The sequence below is a fragment of the Caretta caretta genome, chromosome 10, assembly GCF_965140235.1.
Source record: "Caretta caretta isolate rCarCar2 chromosome 10, rCarCar1.hap1, whole genome shotgun sequence".
NCBI lineage: Eukaryota > Metazoa > Chordata > Testudines > Cheloniidae > Caretta > Caretta caretta.
The window spans coordinates 66,102,647-66,122,631 of record NC_134215.1 but is presented as its reverse complement, the minus strand read 5'-3'; the positions used below and the strand labels follow the sequence as shown (position 1 = coordinate 66,122,631).

At 43.5% G+C, this 19,985-nt stretch overlaps 1 protein-coding gene across 3 annotated transcripts in view; it reads right to left on the bottom strand.

Annotated features, from left to right (window-relative positions):
- The window catches only part of SPPL2A (signal peptide peptidase like 2A), a 48,781-nt gene that overhangs the window by 16,241 nt on the left and 12,555 nt on the right, over positions 1 to 19,985 (bottom strand). For all 3 annotated transcript variants that reach the window (XM_048867138.2, XM_048867136.2, XM_048867139.2), the window contains exons 5-8: positions 15,868 to 16,001; positions 8,694 to 8,845; positions 2,562 to 2,658; positions 1,480 to 1,581 (exon numbers count right to left, since the gene is read on the bottom strand). In XM_048867138.2, the coding sequence (XP_048723095.2) occupies positions 1,480 to 1,581; positions 2,562 to 2,658; positions 8,694 to 8,845; positions 15,868 to 16,001 (485 nt within the window). The remainder of the gene's footprint in view (positions 1 to 1,479; positions 1,582 to 2,561; positions 2,659 to 8,693; positions 8,846 to 15,867; positions 16,002 to 19,985) is intronic.

The following is a 19,985-nucleotide window of genomic DNA, read 5'->3' as shown; positions in this document are numbered from 1 at the left end:
GATCAGAAATGCCAAGTGTCCCTAATTCCCACTGAGATCCCTTCAAGTTGAGGGTTCTTCAGCACCTTTCAAAAAGTGCTCATCACCTTGAAGTCCAATTTTTCACCTCAGAGCTGTATTTGAAAGCTACTCTTGGAGCCTGCTACTGATCGGGATCTGCACCTTCACACCACCTCACTATTTCATGTTTCCACCACTGCATATGCAATCAGACAACTGCAGTTTTGCTGGTATGGGGAAAATACCTAGTTTGTGTTACATTCATGCCAGCAGCTCAAGATAAATTGCTCTGCACAAATTATATAGTATTCTAAATTCACTTAGTGCATTATTTTTTTAGTTATCAAGCTTTTTTCAGCATTTAAGCAACTTATGGAACATTAACAGAGTAATCTTAAATCATTGCAATGCCAGGAAGCTGAAGTACTGAGATCTATCTCCTTACTCATACCAAAATTAACTCAGGAATTCCTCATTTCCTTCCTCAATTAAGCCACTGGGAAACCACTAATAGTTAGAATTTGTCTTTATAAACTGCAGCACTGAGCTTATGTGTAAACAATCCATCCTGCAATATGAACATTAATTTTCAGTAAGGTAGCTGTTTGGAAGCAGTGTTAATGAAAACCTGGAGACTTATTTCAAGATGGCCCATTTACACATGAGCAACCTCCTCTGATAGAATTGTCAGACTCCCCTGACCAGCATGCTGTAGAGTACACCAACTGCACAGATGAACTGGATGGGAAGATACTGATGAAACAGCTGCCACCGCCCCTCACATATGTACACTCTCTTTTCCCCAAAAAAATCTTAGCCACAAAGACTCGTAGAGCTATACTTTGTGCCAACCCATGGCATGCCAGCTCTTTTAGCTTTGATTCTTGAGGCTAATATTAGCCTTATATGTTGTTCTGTACATAGCTTCAAGTCATCAGGGTCAAGAGACTTGTTTTTAGTTGAGAATGGTAGTGGAAGACTTATTAGCTTCGTCAGTCTTTTCCCAAACTACATGTTCCTGTTTTTGCATCCTTCTTTCTTCCTTTTTTCCTCCTTCTTTCAGTAGGTCAGGCTTGACAAAACACTGGCTGGGATGATTTAGTTGGGGATTGATCCTGCTTTGAGCAGGGGGTTGGACTAGATGACCTCCTGAGGTCCCTTCCAACCCTGATATTCTATTATTTATTCTTCCATTAAAGTAAGAAGGAATTATGTTTCCCCCTCACCACTATGAATTTATTTTGTTAGTAACTACAAATAACCATATAAACATGAATTGTATAGCTTTGTTTTAATGTTACCAGTTCTTTTCATTCATCTGTTTATTAAGTTTAGTAACGTTTTATATACTTTTTAAAAACTAACAACAACAAAAACTTAGAACACTGTGCTGCAGGATTTTCTCTATGGATAGGGGATTTATACATTTGAGTTATTTTCATTACACCTTTCAAAATTTTCTCCAAAATCATCACATACCTATCTTCATTTCGAAACACTGCCCAAACAACAGCTGTTGCTATGCAGAATCCAGCAAGAAAAATAAGTCTCACTTCAATATTTTTGTTGCAACATGAAATCCTAAAAAATGAAATGGCTAAATTAATTTGTCTTATATACAAAAAAGGCCTACAACACAACAGATAAAATTTACAGTTAAATTCAACAGAGGTGCTCACAAGCACTCTCTCTCTGAGGAGTCCTTCATTTTGAAACTCACTCTGCCCACTTGCTTCAGCAGAATCCAGATTTACTAACTTTGTAATCACACTACAAATCTCTCAACAGCTCAGGAGAAAAGCAAAGGCACGGGTACCTATGGGCAATCCTGTGCTTGTTTTGCATTTTAGATTTATGGGATAGGCACCCAAAACATAGCTTGGATGACTTTTGGTATATTATAGAAACATGGAGAAATAGATATTTAACAGAACAGTGCAAATGAAGGACTGTTATGGCTTGAAATGTGCATGGAACATTTTTAATAGGTTAAAGAGAGAAAATTATAATTAAATGTAGTGAAAATGAGACTGGTGGAATAGGAAGAGCGTGCAATCAGGCAGACTCATTATTTACATGCCACACATGCAGTTCCATGCTCACCACTAATGCCACAGCATGTCTGAAAACAGATGAGTCCATATGACCGTAACACACAGCTTGAAAAATACATCTCAGACATTACAATTTAAACCCACCACTGCTACCCAGAAAGCACAGGCATGTTTGTTCAGCCATGGGTTTTCAGCATCTCAGATTCTTTATGCTAGTATTCCTTGCTCATACAGTAGTCCTAATGAAGTAAGTAAGGACTACTCAGGAACCACTACTTTAAAAAGTTTTGCATTTTTAGTTTTATTAAAGAGCCCCATCTTACCCCCTAGGCACCCTTACTTTGTGTTATAAATCTAAAATATGGGATACTGTACATAAGCAGCTGAAAACTTAACGCTTACAGTAGTTTTTCAAAACCATCAGCACATTTCCTCCCAGGAATTTTAGTAGCTACGAAAAATATCCAAAACAAATAAACCATAACAAGGTAAAGAGATGTACAATACCTGCATTGCCCAAATGATATTCTTCTAATTAATGCAGAAAGACAGTTGTACAGGCTCATTGCAGATGCCAAGCAAAAAACGGATATTATTACATACACTAGAAGGAAGAAAAACGAAAATAAGTGACGAAATGTATGCAACACAAAGATGCTCTGGCAGGAAGGAGCCAAGAGCTAGGAAATACCTGTGACAACAGTAACAGAATAATGGCATTACTTATGCCTCTTTAAGTCAAGATTGTATCAATAGGTTTTCTGAAACAAAATACTGAAACTTGAAAGGTTTGTACCATGCTGTAAAAATTCCCATCAACTAGAAACTTGAATTTTAATGTTTTAAACATTATTTTTAAAGGAAAGACAAAGTTCATGCTCACATGTGGTTTTCTTTGCACCAATGCCACTAAGAAACAGAACAATCCCTTCCTTGGACCACAAGAGCCTAGATTTGTAAATCTTGTGTGCACACTCCAAGACTCAACTTTTCTTGCAGGCATTTAGGAAAGCTGGGATTTCACAGGTGGAGGGGCTGAGCATAGGCACCAACTCTGTGGGTGCTCCAGGGCTGGAGCACCCATGGAAAAAAAACACAGTGGGTGGGAGGGCCCTGCCAATCAGCTCCTCCCCATCACCCACAGCTCCTCCCACCTGCTGCTTCTCAGGTGTTCAGCAGCAGGCACTAGAAGGGGAGGGTGGGGCATGCTCAGGGGTGGGGGGCGGAACAGGTAGAAGCAGGATGGGAAGAGCCGAGGCGAGGCAGGGCAGGGCAGGGCAGGGTGGGGCCTTGGGGGAAGGGGTGGAATATAGGTGGGGCCAGGGACAGAGTAGGGCTAGAGCACCCCCCAGGAAATCAGAAAGTTGGTGCCTCTGGAGCGGAGGACTGAAAATTATTCAGATGGGCTCTTATGAGATAGTTAAATAGAGTGTCTTTAATTTCCTAGGAGTCTATCACTTGGAAAAAACCTGATGAACTAGAATATTGTACTAAAAATTGTGTGTTATTAATTCTGCTTTTCAAATTTTGAGAGGTCCCTAGAGTTTTGGAGAGGCAACAGAAAAATAGAAAAAGTGAACAAGCAAATAAGACATGATAATTATTTGTCGTTAAACTGTGTTTCCCAGTCAGTCTTATCCTACCCCAAATGAAGGGCTCATGCCTGTTGCCATGGAAGTTAGTGGTGAAACTCCCACTTACTTGAACAGGAGCAGCTAAAAAAAGTTAGACTTTGATAGAAATGGATATTTGACAGACATGCCCAATAGATAGATTAAACACTAAAGGACCTATTATGCTCTACCTAGCCTGTGCCCCTATGAGCCCCTCAGTGCCCACTAGCAGATGGCCAACTATACTGTAACTCATAACAGGCCTGACACACTCACTATCCCCAACATACCTTTTGGAAACATATTAGGATGGCAGTATCTTGTAGGATATCGTATGTAAACTGGTGATGCACTGGTCAGGAATTTCATTGCATGATGTATGTACGGGCTGTGCATAAAGAATTATGTATGCGTCCTGGAAATATGTTCTTAAAACATATTTGAGAGGCAGTGCATAAAATAAGCCTGCCCTGGACAAAGGAATGGGGATTTACCGGTCTGATCGGCAGAGGATAATGAAAGTACATTTATATAGGACGTAAACAAAGCAATCAAGGTAAGCAGAAAACAGCTAAGTGAGCACACTGGGGGACAGAAGCTCCATCCCCAGGAAGTCTTCCTTGCTCTTGAGACAAAGACAATGGACTTTGCGGAAATACAAGGGGGGCAAAAAGACATTTTAGTTTTCCATCACTTAGGGAACAAAGGGGACAGCATCCTATGATTCTGTGAAAACTGGCTCCTCCTGCCTGGGGAGCTAGAGATGCTGGTAACCTGAGGTAAGTGAAAAAACTGCATAGGCCAAGATTGTAACTTGCTAAAAATTTAATTTTAGTCCCTAGAAAGTGTGGTTTTTGTTTTGTTTCCAACCATACCTGTCTCTTTTACTCTTCCTTAGTATCACTTAAATCTATGTTCTTTATCACTCAACCTATTCTTAGTTTTACATAAACTATAAACCTCAGTGCTGTTGTACTGAAGAAAGTATGAATTTTCAGCTAAGTTAACAGGCAGATTTGTGCCCCGTCTCTTTGGAGGCAGCAAATTTAATAATTTTGGAGAGGGAGATGTCTCTGAGCAACTTGGGGTTCACGGATTGTTACCTTCAAGGCAATGTTTAGCCTGACAGAATCTCAAGGAATTTGCTGGCAAGGCAGACAGGCTGGAGTGTTAGGGAGCTGACAAGAGAGTTTAGCACAGCTCTCGCTTGCTGAGGCAGGGGGTTAACACAGTGACTTCCACTTCTGGGTGTCCTAAGCAGAGCATCACAAAGCCATTGGTGTGTAGAATAAGGATTTACACAATAGGTTCCTCATGAGTCAGTTATATATAACCAGGCTTAATATGCAGATGATTTTCCTCAAAAGACTATTTATACCAAAACACATTTATTAATCATGTAACTAACATTTTTAGACAGTGTTACATGAACATTATTTATTCAAGCTTAAATGTGTGTTCCATGTACCTAAAAATAGTTTCCTCTAAAAGTACCATAAAAAAGATCAAATACCAAAGAAACCCTTCTTCCATTTAGACATCTCTGGTCCTTCACCTACAAGAATCGATGCACCTGTGCAACTTTACACACGAGTGAAATTCCCCAGGTGAATAACTGCTTGTGAATAGGTTCCATCGTTGTAACAGAAACCATTAAAATTCAAGTTAAGGCAGACACTCCCTCAGTACACCATCTTATTTGTTTGTTTTTCCTCCACGCCTAACAGATAATTAGAGCATTAGCATCTGATTTGCATTTCCTGGTTTTTTAAACCATTTAGGCCACAACATGAACCTGCTGAAGGAGTTCACTCCAACTATTGGAAGGATGTCAAATAAAACCCTCAAGAATGCCATCTAAATTCAGATATGTGGAAGGAATTTACCAAACAACCCAGAAGCCTAGAATAAAGACAGACCCAGAAGCAACCTATATTAGGTATTTTTATATAACAAGAACAGTAAGGTAGCAAAGACATGCACTCAAGAAGTTAGGAAGTGCCAGAATTATTATGGTTGCATGAGCAACCTTAATTCAGCCTCCTTGTAGGTAAGCATTATGATGCAGTCTTCAATTACACAATTACACCATTTTTTCTACAGGACCCCTGCCTCATTCAGCACACAGGATGGACAGTGCTCTCTGAATGGTTAGCTATTCAATATTCATTTTTATCCTCGCCATTTAATATACGATCCCATGTATTATTTACTGCACACCATCCAAACCCTGCACTGTATACAGAATTATTAGTTCCTTCATGGGTCTCTCTATGGTGCTTTCATCATATCATCTTTACACACGTTAATTTATTTTAATCTCCCTGTGAGATGAGGTGGTACTACCATCCCCATTTTGCACATGGGGAACGGAGGCTCAATCATCAACAGCCATTGTCCAGCAAGGCAATTACAGTTCAATGACTCACCTGCATAAGGTCACACCAGGGGAATTGCTCAGCCTTGCTTGGAGACTCAGCAATGCCCTCCAGACATGCCCGGACTTGTGTTCTCCAAGCACATGGACTAACACAAGGGCCAACTTCTTGGCCTTTCTCCTTCCCCCACCTACGCTACAAGCAACAAGGACACTCAGAAACTGAGGACTCCAACAGAGGGGACTGGCCCAGGTTTCAAGAGTGAGATCTGTGTACTGTGAACTGCAATATCCAGTGGGGTGAGAAAAACTGATTAGACTGGGTAACATCTAGATTAATAGGATTGAGAGTTTAGATTGCCCGCTTATATTTTATTTTCTTTTGGTAACTAACTCTGACTTTTTGCCTATCACTTAATATCTATCTTTCATAGTCAATAAATTTAACTGTTTTATCTTTACCAATGAGTTTGCCTGACATGTTTGGTAAGGGCGTTTGCTTAGGTTTACAAAGGCTGGTGTATATCCACTTTCAATTGACAAAGTGGTGAACTAATTAATAAATCTGTACTGCTCATCTTGAGCAGTACAAGACAGTATATTCCTGAGGTTCAAAGCTGGGGGGATTTGGCTGGTGCCTCTCTCTGTGATTCATGAGTGGCGCTGGGAGCATTCATACAATCTAGCTCTGTGTGGGGTCCACATGTGGTTGTGCTGAGTGATAACAGCGCCTGGAGGGGTTTGCTGCTTGTTACTAGCAAAGCATTGTGAGAGACAGCCCATGCTTGAGAGTTAAGGGAGCACAGTGGTCCCACAGTCCCAGGCTGCACCACAGAGATCCCACCACACCTAGGACCTAATTTTTCCAAGTACTTTGCCTTTTTTAGTACTTAGTGTATTTAGAAGAGAACTCCCATGGACTTCTGTTGCAGTTGTGAATACTCAGTACTTCTGCAAACCAGATTGCAGGAGTCTCAAGTTGGCAACCCAGAAAATGAGGAACACACAGTGGCCACCTATGGAAATTTTGCGCAAGACCTTTCCCCAGCCCAGGAAGGATTAACATCATGCTTGGAGTCTGTTTAGGCCTTTTATTCAGGACACCATTTACTGGGTGCACTGATGATCAGAAAACCACAAAATAAACAAATTCAACATAAATCCATCAGCTAACTTTCCCCTGACAAAGGGACTTTTTGCCAGATCATCTCCGCTCCTGGCAACCCTTCTTATAGGCCTGGGTAGTCCCCCTGTTCAAGGGTCTGACATAGGAGCTAATCTCCTTCCTATAGCTCCTCCAGCCCTTATACGAATCAGGTGCTCATTAAGCAATCACCTAATCCCTTCCCAGCTGGGTCTGATAAATTCTTTCTACTGGGTCCAGATGCTGTTCAAGGGGCTCTGCCTAAGAACAGAACTGGCTGGCCTCAGCTTCCTGGCTGTAAAAAGGGTAGACCACCCAGTTACACTCAACATCACACAGAACTCTGTGGCAGGAATAAAATCAAGTTCTCCAAGGCAGCATTCAACTGCCTTAACAACCAGACCATCCTTTCTCTTCCTGCTACCTCCTGCCTTAATCACCACACCCCTTCCAACTTCTGTAACAAATGAGGCAGGGATCCTGCAGACACCAGCTTCATTCACTACACAACCCACTGAATGAGGCAGGGAGAAAAATAGCAGGTGATCACGGAAAAGTTTCCTTAGGATTGCATCATCTGGAAGATAATTATGTCATTGGTAGCATGTCCAACTTTGTCCAATTAGACCAGGTTTACTTAGGCCATTTGGCTCGACCACAAGACATCTGATGAAACTACAAATCCAAAGTGAGTTTAGATACAACTCATAAATGTAGGTAAGAAGTTGCTTCAAATATTCAGCTACCATATTCCCTCTACAACAGGGATTGGCAACCTTTGGCACACGACCCGCCAGGGTAAGCCCCTTGGCGGGTTGAGCTGGTTTGTTTACCTGCTGCGTCCACAGGTTCAGCCAATCGCAGCTCCCGCTGGCCACGGTTCGCCATTCCAGGCCAATGGGGGCTGCGGGAAGCAGCGCCCAGCGCGGGCCGAGGGATGTGCTGGGCGCTGCTTCCCGCAGCCCCCATTGGCCTGGAATGGCGAACCGTGACCAGCGGGAGCTGCGATTGGCTGAACCTGCGGATGCAGCAGGTAAACAAACCAGCCCGGCCTGCCAGGGGGCTTACCCTGGTGGACCGCGTGCCAAAGGTTGCCGATCCCTGCTTTACAAGGATGAACAAGGGGTATTGTATGCTCTACTACTACTTTTTTTTTTTTTTTTTAAACCATCAAGGCAAGGGATCGTCTCTCACATATACTTTATCCAAAATAACTATTGCCTCGGCAACCTTAATGGAGAAACAAATTGGCAGGTGGGGGCGGAGGGGAGACAGAGACAGCCTCCTCTCCATCCCCCCCCCTTTAAAAAAAAAAACAACAAAAAAACTCGCTTGACTCTGCTCCCTCAATAAATTGAGAGGGGAGTTATTTAAAAAGAAAAGTTAGCTGAACTTTGACTCCAACTCTGAAATAAAACTAAATTCCATAAAAACTTAACAATGGCATTCAAGGAGAAAATATATTTAAATAAGAAATCAAATGAGAATTACATATTACTTCTTACCTAGCCATTTGTAGAAGAAATAAAGTAAGAGTAGCATGGCACAACAGATTACCACAAATATGATAACTGTTAGAGGGGTGAAAGTAACGTTTTCCTCTTTCTTTCTTCTTGTTTCTCTGTCTTCAGGGCTTGCCACTGCCTTTAAATCCTCACTGTATAGACAAAAAAAAAAAATAATGCAGTTATAGACACTGACCATGGACTTAAAAACAAAGCGTTTACCTTGACCCCAATTTTTGTTGTGTTAAGATTTAAGTAAAAAGAAAAGGAGTACCTGGGGCACCTTAGAGACGAACAAATTTATTTGAGCATAAGCTTTCGTGTGAAAGCTTTTTTTTTTATGTTCAAATAAATTGGTTAGTCTCTAAGGTGCCACAAGCACGCCTTTTCTTTTTGCGGATACAGACTAACACAGCTGCTACTCTGAAACCTAAGATTTAAGTAGTCACTGGTGGCCCCATTCAGCAAGGTAATTAACCATATGCCTAACTTTAAGCATGTGCATAGAGCCACTGACTTCAAAAGCTAGACATATGCTGAACTACCTTGCTGAAGTTGGTCTTGATTTGTAAAATAACCCATATAGCTGTAAGGGTTGATCAGGTAGAACATTAAGATGTGATAGCCTAAAGGAAAAAAAACTTGAGTATTTATTCCGATCTTTCATAATACTATTACTGCAGAAAAATATGAAGTTGAAAGAAAATGGTATGCCAAATTCCCATCATATCCTTTGATATTCTCTCCCAAGACTTTACTTTTCTGTAGGCCCATGCTGTTGTTCCACAATAGGTCATGATGAAATATTTAATGCCTTCTATTAATCTCTGTTTTTGAGAAAAGGGAGCGTCAATCTTTAAAGAAAACATTCCAACAAAAAAAAAAAAAGAGTCCAAGTTAGCTCTAAAAGAACAGTCTTAAATGGAAAGAACCTCTCATGCCTTCCTTTTTAGGAGCCACTGGTCCAAAATCTGCTACCATCTGCATTAGTATAAAACCAGAGTAACAGCTAGTCCACATTTGAATTACTATAACAGCCCAGCTGCAGCTGTGCTGCTGTAGCGCTTCACTGTAGACACTACCTTTGCGAACAGGAAGGGTTCATCTGTCAACATACCACTGTCTACACAGGGATTCAGACTGGCTTAACTATGTCACTCAGGGGTGTGGATTTTTCACACCCCTGAGCAACACAGCTGGGTCAATCTAATTTTCTAGTGTAAAGTAGCCCCAATTTCACTGATTTCAGTGGAGTTTTCCTGATTAAGCCAGCAGTGAATTTAGCCCAAGGGTGGGCAAATTTTGTGGCCCAAGGGCCACATCGGGGTTGTGAAACTGTATTGAGGGCTGGGTAGAGAAAGCTGTGCCTCCCCAAACAGCCTGGCTCCCGCCCCCATCAACCCCCTCCCACTTACCACCCCTGACTTCCCCCCATCAGAACCCCCAACCTACCCAACTCCACCTGCTCCTTGTCCCCGACTGCCCCCTCCCATGACCCCCGCCCCAAACCGCCCTCCTGTTCCCCATTCCTTGACTGCCCTCCCGCCAGAACCTCCGTCCCATCCAACCGCCCCCTGCTCCCTGGGACCCCCTGCCGCTTATCCAATCCCTCCACCGCTCCGCCCCTTTACCATGCTGCTCAGAGCAGAAGGAGCTTGCAACCCCGCTGCCCAGCTGGAGCCAGCCACATCGCCTGCCAGGAGCGGCGGGCCAGAGTGCTGGTGGCGCGGTGCACTGAGGCTGCGGCAGAGGGGGGACAGTGGGGGAGGGGCCAGGGGCTAACCTCCCCGGCCGGGAGCTTATGGGCTGGGCAGGACGGTCGCCGGCTGTAGTTTGCCCACCTCTGATTTAGCCCAAGAACTCAAAACCACTGAAAATATATCTGTCACTGACAGGCACAAGATCTGATAAGTGTTTTGGAGCTTGTTCTCTCTCATTGTCTGCGAAAACATTAGTGTCAGCAAAATCCAGTCAGTCAACCACCAGTTTTTCTGCCTCTACAGTCCGTAATTAAACAGGGAGGGAAAGAGAAATAAAGCAGTGTCATTAAAAGTAACATTTCTTCAAGGTTGTAATACAAATGTGTTCCATATTTACAAAAAGAAAAGGAGTACTTGTGGCACCTTAGAGACTAACCAATTTATTTGAGCATAAGCTTTCGTGAGCTACAGCTCACTTCATCGGATGCAACCATATTTACACCTTACCACAAGAAATAATCACACTGAAACTGTTGCACCAAACAAAACAACTAAAACCTTTTAACCATACAGGCAAACTACCTCTCTCATAGTATGGACGCTTGTGAAACTTTCCCAGTCAGACATCTCACTCCCCCCAGTCCTAAAGCCAATGTATCTACAAATGCTGGCATGCTGAAAAGGCAATAGTTATCTTACAAAATCAACAGGAGAAAGAATTTCCTAGGTGTATTACAGACTTCCTGTGAGGATTTGTTTTAAATTAATGGCTTACAAATCTGGAGGAGCATATTTTCAAGGTGTGCAGATTTTAATATGTTTCTTAAAGACACATTAGCTTCATAGGTTTCCCAATAAATGAAGTGACACCACGTATTTTGTTGGATTTTTGACACTTTGAATACAGTCCGAGTCCTACATACAACATGTGGCTCCAACTTTCCCCCCACCCCCAAAAATGCTGTTTCCACTTTCCATTTCCTCAGCCTTTCTCAGGGGAAAAATCCACACCCGAGACATAGCTATGCCAACCAAGCTTCTAACATACAGTGCTAGGTTGACAGAAGAATTCTTCCATCGATCTAGCTACCACCTCTTTGGGAGGTGGATTACCTATACTGATGGCAACCCCTCTCATTGGCATAGGCAACGTCTACACAAGGAGTGGGCAAACGTTTTGGGCCGAGGACCACATCTGGGTGGGGAAATTGTATGCAGGGCCGGGGCAGGGGGTTGGGGTGTGGGAGGGAGTGTGGGGTATGGAAGGGGGTGCGGTGTGCAGGAACGGGCTCAGGGCAATGGATTGGGACAGAAAAGGGGTGCAGGGTGTATGAGGGGGCTCAGGGAAGGGGGTTGGGGTGAAGGACAGGTGTGGACTGCGGGAGAGCTCAGGGAGGGGGGGGGCCACAGGGCTCCACACACTGCCCTTGCCACGCCTCCAGGTACCTCCCCTGAAGCTCCCATTGGCCAGGAATAGGAAACTGCGGCCAATGGGAGCTGCGGGGGGGGGGAGGGAGGGGGAGGGCAGTGCCTGGAGGCAAGGGCAACACACAGAGCCCTTTGCCCCCGCCCCCTCCCCCCAGGCCCTAGGGACGTGGTGCCAGCCATTTCTGACAGCGGTGCAGGGCCTGTAGCACCATGAGGGGGCAATCCTGTGGCTGTAGTTTGCCCACTCCGGTCTACACTGAAGCAGTACAATGGCACAGCTGCAGCTGTGCTGCTGTAACATTTTAAGTGTAGACATGCCCTTATTCCGCACTAAGCACACCTTTGTATGGATTAGTGTGAATTTGGAAATAGATTAACCTAACTACTACATACTCACTTCTGTGTAGACAAGCCCTTAATGATGAGGAATGTCACACATGGAGTTTCACAAAACTTCACTTCCCCCAAAAAGTCAATTGTCACTGCCACCCCTTTCCCCCAAAAGGAAATTAGTCCCCCCTTACCATATTGTGGGCCTTGCCCTAATCCTGCAGGAAGCCCTCATTCAAGCCCTTTCAAATCGTTTCCTTAGTGTCAGAGGATTCCTTCTGCTCATATATGGATCACCTCCAAAGGGAATCCCCAGCCTGCTGCAGATGCCGCTTTCTACCTCTGCCTTTAAAAGGCTGGGTTGTAGAGCTCAGCTGGCTACGTGTGCGAGCCAGCTGCACTGGACTAGCAGACAGGGAAAAATGCCTCCCCCAATAGTGGTATCTCATCAGATTGCGGGGCAGTGGCTCTCCTTGGCAGCCACCCTGAAGAAAGAAGATGGGGCACAGGCCAGCTGGTCACCCCCAGAAACATATGGTGGGGACAGGATTGTCAAGGCCCCTCCTCTCAAGAAGACTCCTGGGGGGGGGGGCGGGTGCAAAGAAGCAGTGTAGAGGATGGGGGTAGTGCGGGATTGAGGGCACAGAAGTTTGGAGGGTTAGGGGGTAAGTGACTGCAAGATCTGGGAAGGGCTCAAGTCAACAAGTACCTAGTGAGGTGCGCAGGGTGGACAGGGAAGGAGCCAGGGAAGGGAAGTGGAGAGGGCTGAAAGAGGAGGGTATGGGAGAGTACAACTGTAGAGTAAGTAAGACTTGGGGCAGAAGGAGGGGAAGATAGCAGAGATATTAAAATATGTTAAAAATCCAGTTATCGTTTATTTGGCAACATAATCATCTAACTGGTAACTCTCAATTCTAGTTATAGAGCTATCCTTTCTCCGAGAGCTGTATCACATCACAGTTATTCTTAACCGTGGCTAAAAAAACCCCACCCAGATGGGCAGATAAGGGAAACCCCCAAGGTTACGGATATGGAAGTATATGCCAAAGAAGAACAAGAGGCACATGGGCTGGTGTATGCCACAAGCCTCTGCTTAGGAAGATTTCTGAAGAGAGAAGTTAAAAAAAAAAAAAAAAAAAAGGCTGCTGGTGGCCAGCTTCTCTTTTGCCTCCCAAGACAGCAGTATCTAGTGACTTTCTCCCCATGTAGAGACACACCAACTACACGTTTTACTTCCAGAGAGAGAGAGAGAGAGAACACCACTCTCCCCCAGGAAACACTGCCCTGCATACCTGTTTCCCAGAAGCATTTATCCCCACTCCTAGATAAATGACTGCTCTCTCCATGAAAGATGAGCACTGTCCACACTCTCTCAATGTCTCTCCTCTCCCACCTGCAGGCTTCCATTTTCCTACAGGTCTTTACACAAAGACACCAACATCTGCTTATGCATACTGCTTTCAGTGGGATACTATTTCTCCCCACCCTAAAAGGGAACAGCAGAGGGGAAGGGTTTTTCTCAGTCGGATTCCAACAAAAGAGAAAGCAAGAGAAAAAACTTCAGCAAGGGAGTGGTGGAAGAGAATTGGCTGAAGCACAGACCCAGGGGTATATGCCCATGTTAGCCTGATGCTCTCCACCTAAACTATGAGATACAGTATGGAAGACCTGAGGTCTGGCTTATGCTTCTAGCTGTATAGGATATGGACTCATCAACAGAGAAGACCAGATTTAAACTGAGCCCAAGTGAAGAAGTGATTGAAGGGGGGGCGGGGGGAACCTGAAGGAAAAACCCCACGAAGCCATATTGAATTAATGTTTATTTTCAGCATGAAGTTAACACACATTCAGAGATTATAAAATCAGAAGGGACCACCTTGATTATCTATTCTCACCTTCTGCATAACACAGGCCATAGAACTTCCCCAAACTAATTCCTATTTGAACTAGAGCATATCCTTTTAGGAAAAATCCAATTTTGTTTTTAAAGATGTCCATGATGGGTAACCTACCACAATTCTTGGTTAAGTTGTTCCAGTGGTTAATTACCCTCACTGTTAAAGATCTGTGCCTTATTTATAGCCTGAATGTATTCAGCCTCAGCATCCAGCTATTAGATTGTTATACTTTTGTCTGTGAGACTGAAGAGCCCTCTATTACCAATCTTTGATCCTCCTGTAGGTACTTATTAGATGATAATCAAGTGTAACCTTCTCTTTGTTAAGATAAAGAGACTGAACTCTTAGAGTCTATCGTTATAAGGCATATTTTCCAATCCTTCAATCATTCTCGTGGCTCTTCTCTGAACCCTTCCCAACTTATCCAAATCCTTCTTGACTTATGGACATCAGAACTGGACACAGTATTCCAGCAACAATTACACCAGTGCCAAAGGCAGGTAATGTAACCTCCTTACTCCTGCTTGAGATTTCTGTTTTATACAGCCAAGGATCACATTAGCCCGTTTGGCCAATGTCACCATAAGTGAGATGTAGTCCAATACTGCATTCCATAGATGCAGTAGCTGTTTATCTGACATAGGAGCTTTGTTTTAAAAAAGGCTTCCAGCTACACTGAGTACCTACTGGGTTTCCCCTCTGTAAAAATAGAATAATTTTTACTGCAGTTAGGTGGATGAAGTTTTTGTAGTTACTCACAACGGTTAATATGAAGTCTCTGTCTTTTCTAATTTCCTAGTATTCTCACATTTTCTTCACAGAAACACATAGTTGATTACCTCCTTCCCCTGCATGGCGATTTAGCCAGATGTGACAAACCAAAACACTTATTCACACTCTGTACTGTACATGAACAGGATTTAAGACTATTCAAAATTTTAATTTTTCTCCACCTTCAGTTACACAGAGAATTTCCCCCTTTGAAGCATGAATGGCTATCCTGGTTTCCTTTAAAGTGTTTATTGTCAACTTACACATGCTTTATGCCTCATTTCTAGATATACGAGGTTAGCACCATTTAATGGACTCTCAAGACTATGCAGGATGTTATTTATTTATGCCTAATGCAGTTTAAAAAAAAACTGACATGCCAGCCTTTCATGATGGCAAGCAATGCATGCAGATGAAATTATGGTGATCAGGTGTCATAACAGTAAGGGGATATTCTTACACTGCCTTATTCTCACTATTGGCTTTCACTTTCAATGTCATTAATTTATTTGCTAGGTTTATGCCTTTTAGTAGTTCAGACTTCTCTCTTTTTGAGCTTAGCCCAATTCTTTAGTGTAGGAATCAATTTTTTAAAGAACTGGATATGCCTTTATCCTGCTACTGTTCCTGGGAGAGCACTAGATTAGGTGAATTATATTTTTGAAGTGAAAGAGATAAAAAGCTAAAGCCAGTATCTAAAAGTGGCAGTTTTCTTAACATCCTATGCATTTATATAGTCCCCATTGCCATGTGTAGCTGAGCACCTCCCAATGTTTAATGTATTTATTCTCACAAAACCTCTGAAGTAGAGAAGTACTACTATCCCCATTCTACAAATGGAGAACCTAGGCACAGGAAGACCACGATTGCCAATGGTCTCACAGGAAATCTGTGGCAGAACAGGGATTGAACCTCAGTCTCCCAAACCTCAGGCTGATGCCCCAACAACTGGACCATCCTTCCTCTCATATCCATTACCACTACCACCAGATATTTAGATCTGCATTTTACATTGCTTAATAGATTATATGGTTTAACGGAACTTACAGCTCTGATATTCCACTCCAGTAGCCTCCCAGTGCCACAGTGAGCACAGCAATTAGAAAGATGACAACCATACTGTAGTCAAACTCTGGCAAAGATGGTGAATAGAGTGTCACATTAATCCTAGCTCCAAGAGTCTGAAAAATGATAAATGTATCAGTTACATATAACAGCATAGGCTCTTTATGACAGGCAGAGTATGCAGTGCTTATCCTGTTTTTAAAAAGATGGATGTTATCTTCACCTTCTGCTGCAAACTGGATCAGTGTGTGTCAATTTTACCTACCTACTATGTACAAAGATGTGACAGATATGACAAACACATATTTTAGTGTGACAGATATGTCACAGATATGTCTAGTTTACGTGACAGATATGACAAACACAGATCTAACTTGGGGACTATTGTAGCAACTTTATAAATGTTATCTGCATTTTTGTGAGTTAGACCTCAGAAGCATGAAAACATCAGACTTTTTATTGAGACACACTAAATGATATGGAGTCCATAAAATATTTATAGACTTTTGTATCAATAAGTTACATGTGTGTTCCTGGCTCTATGGTTGCGTTTCCTGTGAAATCTGGAAACACTAGAGAGTGGTTAATTCAAAAATCACTTGAGATAGTTAATGCAGTGCTGTTATACAGATACCCAGCTGCTGAAGCTCCACACCCTATATAATTTTCTGTGTAATGTTTTTGTTCTAAAATAAGTGCACAGTTCTCTGTGAAACCTGTCTGATAACTGGTAACTCAGTCATTGTTCCTGGAGAGAGTCAATTGCAGGTGCTGAGCTACATCAGACCTTCTGGGATAATCACAGTGAATTTTAGGAAGACTAGAGCCTACATCCCTGTTCTGATGGGAGACAGACAATGGCCCTGTCCCAAAAGAAGTAATGGCTAGAGGCTTAAGACCTAAGGAAGCATCCCTAGAAGAATTCAGAAGGTGGGTAAGAGGCACAGTTACCCCCAAACTGTGCCATATGTGGTGGCAGTGTGTGAATTGATAGTAAGTGCCAACAGCGGTGAAAGTAAGTACCGTAGAAGGGAAAAAAAAAAAAAAGAAAACACACTGACACTCATAGTCTTTTTGGGAAAAGAATAGTGACAAGATAGACAGAAAAATGAATAATGAACTACTGAAGAAAAATCTAGTTGAGATTTGCAAAGAGAGACAGATGAGTTCTCAGGAGCTGACAAAAGCACAGCTAATTCATCTACTATATATGGAGGACCTGAAAAGAAACAATGGTCCACCCAGCTCAGTGGCAGAGAGTCCAGCAGGAGGGGAAAACCTTGGTTACAACTCCTGAAGGGAAGCAAGGAAGAGGACAATAGACCATACTGCACCCAAACCAAACCCACTACTTCTGCCAAGTTCCTGGAAAAATATATAGGTAGCGAAAAAAGTTGCAGCTAGAAAGAGAGACTGAACTTGAAAGCCCAGCTGCTTGCAGAACAAGAGTGGGAGACAGCTAACCCCAAAAAGCAGTGTCAGCACATGAGCCGGAAGAGAAAGGAGCATCACAGGAACTCAACAGGGACAGACTGTACCATCAAAACCCTATTCCAGTAGATGGAGACAGACTATATACCTGGTCCAGCGGGAAGCTCTGACTCCGAACGATTTCCTTTCTTTAGAGAAGGGGAACACATGGATGTATTTTTAAATGCCTTTGAAATGAAGTGTGAATTGAAATAAGTGGGATGGGCAGACACACAGACAAGCTGTGGTGTCTGGTTCCACTACCAAAAGTGAAGGCCTTAGATCAGTGGTGGACAACCACAGTTTGCCATTCCCGGCCACTGGGAGCTGCAGGCAGCCGTGTGAATATAAACGACCTGTCTGGTGGCCCACCAGCGGATTACCCTGACAGGCCACAGGTTGCCCACCACTGCCTTAGATGCTTTCACCCATATAGAGAGAGGGCTATAAAGATTACAAACTATGTAAAAAAGCCTAATTGCAAAAGTTTAAACTGACCTCCCCTGGCCTAAAATCATGGTTAATAGACGAAAGCCCTAGAAAGTTGTGTTTAGCAGAGAAACTGGCAGACCATTAGCCAATAGTCAGCCTGGGAGTCATGGAAAACTTAATAGGGATGGAACTGGATCACAGAGCATGGACTGGGCCCAAGCAGAGACCCATATTCAAGGGGGGAGGACTTGCTCCAAGGCAGAGAGGCCACCTCAGAGAAAATCCTGGGGAAGATGTGGAAAAGCAATGTCATAAGTGACAAACTGCAAGGGATTTCCCAATCTGACTACTGAGACCCAAAGCAGTCCTGCAAAGCCATCCTGCACTCCAAGCTTACAGTTAACCGGGCAACAATCTCCAGAGGGAGCAAGTTCAGTGGAACAGTTCACCTGTTCCATATGATGTGCATGCTGATGTGGCTACACCTCAAATCACTGCACCCATGTCCTGCTGACCCTCCTTGGTGCAGACCTATCCGGTTCCCAGTGGGAAAGGAAGGTGAAAATAAATGGAAAAAGATTCTGAGACCACCGGGACCATAATTAAAACCCAAATAGTGAAAGCCTATGAAATGCTGAAAGGCTGTGAAATCTGGTTTAAAGTTCCTGGTGTAAAAGCCTCCACTCTACCTGCAGCACAGATTTCTGTGCAGCCCCAGGAAGGGTCAGGAGTATTGGCTGTAGGTGTCTGAAAGGATACTGTTTTTGGTCTGCTTCTTGGAAATTACACTAATTTTCAAACAAAGCCCACACCCCTTCTCCTTGTGAAAGTGACTTGCTTGCATCAGGTGCTGACAGCTATCTGTAATCATGCAGGTAAGGGTGTCAGTGACTATGCAAGTAGAGGGGCAGAGAGAAGGGGGAGGGGAGAGGAGTGTCAATTAACTCCTAACTGTAACATACAGGAAGCCCTGTTAAGCTCAAGTCACCTTCCCAGCACAGCCAAACAAATACCTGATACTAGGAGGTGGGGAGAGGAAGTCAAGCTGAATTCTCTGACATCTGGAGCCCAGGTGAGGGGGATCATTCTCTGCCCATCCATACCAGGGAGCCTGAGACAGAACAGAGCCTGGTGGTGGCTAAGTCTTTAGCTGCCTCAGCATCCCCACTTTCAGCTGAAGAGCTCTGCCGGAACTGTGTCACCCACCCAAGTAAAGTGTAAAACAGTTGTCTGGGACATTGCAAAGGTTACTACAGCCAGGACCTGGGGAGGGGAATTGTCTTTCCAGCGTCTGTGACTGCCCAATGATCTGTGAAAACGTAAGTGCTCTGAGCAAGGTGGAGGAGAAACCACTGCTCGCCTCATCTCAGTGTAGGAACAGAAGGCCGACGCAGTGGAGTGAGGGATCGATTCTCTTCCTCCTCCCCCCCAGAGAATGAGGTCATACCACAGGAGTCCCCAGACTTGATTTCTGAGGTGGTGAGGCAGATAAATGAATTTGGCTATGGGGGAGGATTGAAGATACTCTTGCCCAAGACTTGGGAAGCCTCAGCTGTTAAAAGCAGTATGTGGTTAAGAGCTACTTCATAGGAGCCAGATCTAACCTAGTTCCCCCTTCTCTCCAAAGAATTGCTTTCTAGGCTATGCCAAAGAGGTGGAGGTGAGGAATCCCCAACCCATTATTGAAGCAGCTGACACTTTGAGGAACAAAGGGTTAGCATCTTCACTCCCTGAAAGCTACATAGGAGCTGGAAGTGTGAGGACCCAAGTCTCAAGTTCTCATCCAAAAGGTTTTGGGGTGACCAGGGTAAGCAGGAGTGCATGAAAGCTCCCCCTGCAGATCCATTCCATAGGTTCTAAAGAGAAAAAAATACATGTGATGGTCATCAAATGGCATCAAAATACATGCATCTGTATGTGAATGATGTATGCCTGCTTGTTGTGAGAATGTTTATTATATAAGTAGGTGAAACATGAAATTGTAAGAGGTAATGGCAGACATACCATCCAGGAAACACGCCTGTGTGACCCACTAAGATGCTGGTCGGGCACCCTAGCAACCCTTTCTCTATGGTCATATCTGTCCCATCTCCCCCAACATAGGCATAACTTTGAGACTGTTTTATCAACTTTAAAAATGTTAACTACATTTTTGAGAGCCAGCCTTCAAAGCATTAACATTTCAAACTATTATACTG